Raw genomic sequence first — 6,881 nt, forward strand, 5'->3', positions numbered from 1 at the left:
TAATATCAAAAGAAAATGTGATGAGATTCTTTTGTCTGATTTCAGACATTTTGTGGTACCCAGAATGCATTGGGTTTATCTTAAGAGGTTTTCATGTGCTGGTTGTGTTGTTAAACACCTTAAGAATATAATTTAATTGCATACAGTGACATAAAGGAGGATGACAAATCACTTTAAATCAGTGCCTAAACTCTAAAGTCGGGTTTCCCAGACAAGGATTATCTTAAATCAGGACTAAGCCTTAGTTAAATTAGGATATTTAAGTCAATTTAAAAACTGTATTTTACAAACAACTTTACAGGCCTGCATCTTGAGACAAAACAATCGCACTCATATATTTTAAGTTTTGTCAGTGCAAGTTGTTTTCGATATAGACACTTCTAACATTTAAGTTAGTCTAGGACTAGGCTTAAGCCCTGTCCGGGAAACCACCCCTAAAACAGGCAACTCAATTAAATTAATTTATATAGCACTTTTCACAATGTGCAATGACACTCCTAACAAAAAAATGACATGAATACTACTTTTTTTCCCCCTGATTCTGATTCAATACATAGTTATAAAAACTAGGGAAAGTCTTAACAAATAAAGCAAAGAGTCAAGATCCCAACTAAAGCAAAAACTCATCACCACAATGGTGACTCAACAAAACCATCAACATGTAACCTTGTGTTCATTCTCAATCAGAACTTTTGTAGACGTACAACAGAAATAAAGTGACAGTGGTGTCTGTAAGTCAAGGTGCTAATAGTGTTTGTGGAGCTGAAAAAAAACTCCTTGTGAAAACTATGGAATTTCACTGTTAATTTCCCAGAGAATTTCAGTGTTTTTCCGTATTTTTACATTTTTTCCATGAAATCTACAGAATTTCACTGTTAATATCACGGGCCTTTTTTACAGTGCAGCACAAGGTCGGCTACACGGAATTTAAAAATATCATCTTATTGTTGTTGAGAGGCAGAATCGATTGCTGAGACATAGAAAACATCATTCCAAAGTCTGTAGAACAAGCTTTATTATTTATTTATGCATTTGCACAGTTCACTTCAACACAAATATTTTCATACATTATTTTTTCTGTTCAGCGTTTATGAAGAAGCAGAGCTTTAATTTAAATTCATATTCTCAAACAACCAAATTATTCATAACTGTTTTTCAAAATGTTGAATTTACCCTTCAAACACGGTTACTGTATGTAGTGAAACAGATCAACAGTTTTTATCTAAAAGCATTACAAGTTCAGCTGCTACTGCAGTCAACACACCTCACCAAACACAAACACACATGATAAAACAGACAGAATATAAAACATTTTACTCACATCATAACATGATTACCGCGATACGGTTATCATTTAAAATGTCTTAAAACTTGTTCGATTGCAGTTTAATCGATTGTCACCCTACTACGACTATAATATCATTAAATATCACAAATCTGCAAAGCTTAATTCTAAGATCAACCAAGAAGAACTGATTATATTTGACTGTTTAGTAAAATAATGAGACTAACTACATTTATTGTAAACGTTTACATGTAATTGCAAATCCTATAAAACGTGTATTTCAAAGTTTCTCTCAAATGATCAAAATGAGGTCGTTAAATACAAGGACTGTGGCGTGATTGGTCAGAAGTCTGATCAGACTTTCTGTTTCTCTTCATCTTCATGTTTTGGTGTGAAAACATTTCCATCAGACTGCACTCTCCAGCTCACTGTTGTGTCATTGTGTACGCCAAAATCTCTCAGTTTCTGCTGAATCTACACAACACAAACAATCATGACACACACTCTTACACTGACTGCATAACAACACAACTGACAGAGCATAAAACCGTAAGAGTAAACAGTGATTGATCTCTCAATACGCTCACATTGAGGTTGTATTTATTAACACTAGTTAATGCAGAAGAACATGAACTAACGGCGATCGATACTTCTACGTCATCTTAGTCCATGTTCATTTCAGTATTTACTAAAACAAACATTGTACCTGTTAACATTAGTTACTGCACCATGAACTAACATAAATAATAGTCCTGACATCAACTAACATTGACAACGATACATACTGTACATGTATTTATATATATATATACAGTGGCTTGAAAAAGTATTCACACCCCCTTCATTTTATTCACATTTTGTTATGCTGCTGCCTTATCTTAAACTACTTTAAATTATTTTTTTTTACATTAATCTACACTCCATGCACAATAATGACAAAACAAAAAACTGATTTTTGACAGCTTTGCAAATTTATTAAAAATATAAAACATAAATAAGTACATTTGAATAAGTATTCATACCCTCAACTCAGAAAATGATTATAGCGCCTTTACAGACTCAAATCTTTTTGGGTATGATGTGAAAAGCTTTACAATTTTCTGTCATTCTTCTCCTCAGATCCTCTCAAACTCTGTCAGGTTGGATGGAGATCATGAGTAGACAAACATGTTCAGGTTTCTACAGAGATGTTCAGTTGGGTTCAAGCACTAGCTGGGCCACTCATGGACAACAGAGTTGTCCATAAGCCACTCTTGCATTGTTTTAGTTGTGTGCTTAGGATCATTGTCATGTTGGAGAATGAACCTTCTGGCCTGTCCGAGGTTCTGAATGTTCTGGGCTAGGTTTTCATGATCATTATCTCCATATTTTGTGTACAGTCCGTGAAGCTGAGAAACACCCCTTCATCATGATGCTGTTTCCACTACACTTTACTGTTTAAACGGTATTGTACAGGTGTTGAGCATGTGGCCTGGAAAAAAACGATGATGTATTTCTTAAACAAGTGTGGGAATTTTAATTTGGGAGAGAGTATTTTATGGATGAAAACAAAAAACTGGATGTGTGTCGACTTGCCTGATTTTTACAGAGAACTGTTGTGCACCTGGGGAGAGTTTTTAAAGTTTGTGCAGCACATTCCTGAAGAAAGAGAAGAGATTTTAAACCAACCCTTGTTTCTTAACAAAAACCTGATGTACCAAGAAAAATAACTGTTTTTTAAAAAGTGGTGGGATGTGGGGATCATAAAAGTGAGAGATGTGTTGTATGAATTTAAAGAAGGATTTTTACCGGTTCAATTTGTGTTTGATGCTATGGAAGAAGCAAAAGAGGAGTATAACAGAAAAGAGATTATGAACAAGTACGAAATGATCAAAAATGCCATACCTATAGACTGGATTAGGAAAATTGAAAGCGAAGAACCTGGTAACAAAGAGAAAGATGTGTACGCTATGGTTGGTGAAAAATTGTGTTTTTAAAGAATGTACTGTCAAAATGTTTTTTGCCATTTTTAGAGATGTTGTTTTTAAGAAACCTAAAGCGAAAGCTTACTGGATGCAGAGACACGAGGACTTGAAAGAGGACAACATATGGAGTAATACGAAAGGAAAGCTCGTGGAAACGAAATTGGCAAACTCTGAGTTTTTAATCAGACACAGAGCCATTTTCACGGACGCTATTCTACACAAGATCGGGAGAGAGCAAAGTGCCGTGTGTAAAGTCTGCAGCGACGAGGACGAAGGGTTTTTACACTTGTTTTTACACTGCAGAGAGTTGGACTCTTTTAAAACGAAATGCAAAGAAGTGTTCGAAAAACTGAAAGGACGACGTTTTGAGAAAGAATCAGACTGGATCAAAACAGTAATGCTGGGCGAAAACTACAAATGCAAAAACGGGAAAATGATCAATTTACTAGTAATGCTCATGAAGTCTGCGATATGGGAGAGGAGAGTGGTGGCGAAAAAAGAAAAGACTGTAACGAATGTCGAAACGATGTTTAAACGCAAAGCAGAAAAGTATCTGAAATGTCTATATTGTTATTTTAAGACTTTGGATAAACTAGATGACTTCTTCCATGTTTTTACTGATAAAGTATGCAAGATCCTCGAAGGTTTTAATTTGGAAATGCCAGACGATTATGGTTAAGATTATGGTGTTTTAAAATGTGAAAATGTGTTTTTATGTCTGTTCTCTTAAAATCAAAAGTTTTTCTTGTGTATTTTACTTTCCCTAGGCTTTTAAACGTGTAATTTCTTTTTTTAGACTCCTTTAACTCTTCCAGTTTATTATGTACATGATGGGAATACTGTAATTTATTGATTGTTAATAAATAAATAAATAAAAATCTCGGAAGCCAAGCAGGAAAAAAAAAAATTCTCGCTTTGGGTGCGAGAGGTCCCGGGTTCAAATCCCGGACGAGCCCTGCTTTAGGCGTTCCACTTAACAGTACGACACTCAAAGAGTGCTATGGCAATCCAGAACGTGAAAGCATGAGCCTCTTGGCCGGTTTGCTCAGTTGGTTAGGGCGTGGTGCTAATAACGCCAAGGTCGCGGCTTCAATCCCCGTACGGGCAATTGACTTTTCTCTTGCATCCTGTCCATCGCTCATGGCTACTGCGCCTGGGGTCGTTTGCGGACAGGCCTGCGCAACTCGACGTGGCCGAAATAGCTCAGTTGGGAGAGCGTTAGACTGAAGATATAAAGGTCCCTGGTTCGATTCTGGGTTTCGGCAAGCGCTACTCTGGCCGTCGCTTTGGTCTCGTTAGAGAAGAGCTCTTTGCCGTCACCAGACCGAGCGGCCTTTACTCTGCGATCTGGCGGGTTCCATGGTGTAATGGTTAGCACTCTGGACTCTGAATCCAGCTATCCAATTTCAAATCTCGGTGGGACCTCTCACCGGAACTTCTCCCTTTTTCGGGGTGTCCATGCGGAACCCCTTCAGAGGGGTTGTCAAGAGACGCACCACAGCACACGTGCACACTGGCTTATTGAAAATGCAAGTAACACTGCAAGAAAACGTGTGGAATCTTAAGTGACAACTCGATTGTCTTTAGACGCGAAGCTCCTACATCACGTTGTTCTGAGTAAAAGCAATGCACGTACCATATGGGAGACTCTTGTCATGTGTGTCGAGGTGCCACAGCGAGGAGCCACACCGATCACCAAGAAGTTGAGTGGGCCTGCGAAAGGCACAGCACAGTGGCTTACCTCAGTAGGCAATGAGGTAGGTCAGGTGCTGATGAGTGTCCTGACTGCAAATGAAGGGGCTGGGTTAGACCTCATGGCTGCAGGGCTCATGGAGAGATACCAGAGAGCTGGTGTTGATCCTCCCACTATCCTGTATGTGGACTGTGACTGTTGCAAGGAAGTGGGAGAGACTAAACTGAAGAGGCGGTTCAGCGGCTGGCCTGATGTCATCGTCCGTCTAGACATTTGGCATTTTATGCGACGTCTGGCAGTAGGATGCACCACAGATGCCCACCAGTTGTACCCTACTTTTATGGCTAGGTTGTCGTCCTGTATTTTTGAGTGGGACGCAGGGGATCTCACTCTGCTGAGAAAGGCCAAGAGGGAGCAACTCACCCAACAGGGCTGGCCTGCAATGACGGAGGCAGAGCTTGACCGTCATATAAGCAAAGATGAGCTGGCCCAACACTGCAGGAGGAGAACACGAGGAGAGGAAACCACTATCCGCCTCCTTGATATGCTCATCAGAGAGCTCATGGGTGGCCAGGGGAATGATGCCCTTGGTATTCCTCTCCTTGACAGTGTGAGGATGCAGCACATCTGGCATGTCCAGAGGCGGCACGTCACCTGTATTCAGGACCCTCCAGATGTGCTGCTCTACACAGAAACTGGAACCCTAATCAAGGGCGGGATGGTTCTAAAAACGTATCGGTGTGCCAGAGGCTCCACATCCCTTGAATCATTTCACTGCCACCTAAACAGATTTATTCCTGGTTTGTCATGACAGAATATACCACATCTTGCCACTAATTCCTATTTATTTAGATATTTGCAGTTAACAGATAATGTTTTCTCTTTTGCAATTTCTCAAAACAATGTTTGGCTTTTTATTTTTTTTTCTAGGGAACAGCGCAAACAGCCTGAACTTCCAGATTTACCTCCTGGAAGGTTTGTTACGCTGGAATCTGGACCGGGCTGCAGCTGCTGTTGCAGGTGGAGGTTCAACCCTGCGTACGTACACAGGGGAGCTAGTTTACTCTGTCAATGAGAACTACAATAAGTTGTATGGCCGGAAATTGGTCCCTAACTTCACTCCACCTGGAGTACACACAGGTAAAGATATTTTGTTAAATGCAGTTCACGATGTAGCATGTTTTTGTTAAAATTACAAGTGCTTCTGGACAATAATAGTGTCATTTTGACAGATCAGAGAAAATTATACTACCAGAATTGTTGTACACTGGATTCTTTGCTCTAGGTGTCAGGGCAGAAAATAAAATGCATACTAGAATATAGAGAAATCCTGTCTTTTTATGATGCCCTCTGAATGACATGTTTTTTGTTCATGCAGATGCTGACAACAAAACATATTTACTGTAATTTAGAATTTCTGAATAATTTCCTTTAAAAATGTTTCCTGTTACAAATATTTCCTCAGGGGAGCTCATTGGAGTGCAGTACTTGTTGAGGCAGAATAGTCAGCCCCTAGAGGACATGTGCCCTACCTCTGATAGGATCTCTCAGTTGCTGGAGGAGATAGATGTGGAGGAGCAAGTGGAAGAGGATGAGGGTTTCATTGATTTGTTGGGAGAGGAAGCCACAGTGGCAAATCTTGTGGCATCAGATGACCCAGTCCTTTCAGGTTCACCAGTTTTACCAGCTGCACCTCTGCCCTATGTCCAGGCTCCACCAGTACCCAGTGTCCAGACTCCTTCAGCTGCACTACTGCCCAGCATTCAGGTTCTGCCAACTGCACCTCTGCCCGGCGCCCAGGTTCCACCCGCTGCACCACTGCCCTGTGTCCCGGCACTGCCAGTACCCAGTGTCCAGACTCCTTCAGCTACACTACTGCCCAGCATTCAGGTTCCACCAGCTGCACCGCTGCCCTGTGTCCAGGCTCCACCAGTGCCCA

General features: G+C 40.4%; 1 protein-coding gene and 1 non-coding gene across 2 annotated transcripts in view; both read left to right on the forward strand.

Moving 5' to 3' along the window:
- Positions 1–4,441: 4,441 nt before the first annotated feature.
- trnaf-gaa (transfer RNA phenylalanine (anticodon GAA)) lies at positions 4,442–4,514 on the forward strand. Its single transcript has one exon. It is a non-coding gene; the product is annotated as a tRNA-Phe (tRNA).
- A 390-nt stretch (positions 4,515–4,904) lies between these two features.
- LOC130552560 (uncharacterized) overlaps positions 4,905–6,881 on the forward strand; it is a 35,747-nt gene continuing 33,770 nt past the window's right edge. The window contains exons 1-3 of the mRNA XM_057330910.1: positions 4,905–5,742; positions 5,873–6,082; positions 6,408–6,874. Of these exons, the coding sequence (XP_057186893.1) occupies positions 4,905–5,742; positions 5,873–6,082; positions 6,408–6,874 (1,515 nt within the window). The remainder of the gene's footprint in view (positions 5,743–5,872; positions 6,083–6,407; positions 6,875–6,881) is intronic.

This window comes from Triplophysa rosa, linkage group LG4 (genome assembly GCF_024868665.1).
Source record: "Triplophysa rosa linkage group LG4, Trosa_1v2, whole genome shotgun sequence".
Taxonomy (NCBI): domain Eukaryota; kingdom Metazoa; phylum Chordata; class Actinopteri; order Cypriniformes; family Nemacheilidae; genus Triplophysa; species Triplophysa rosa.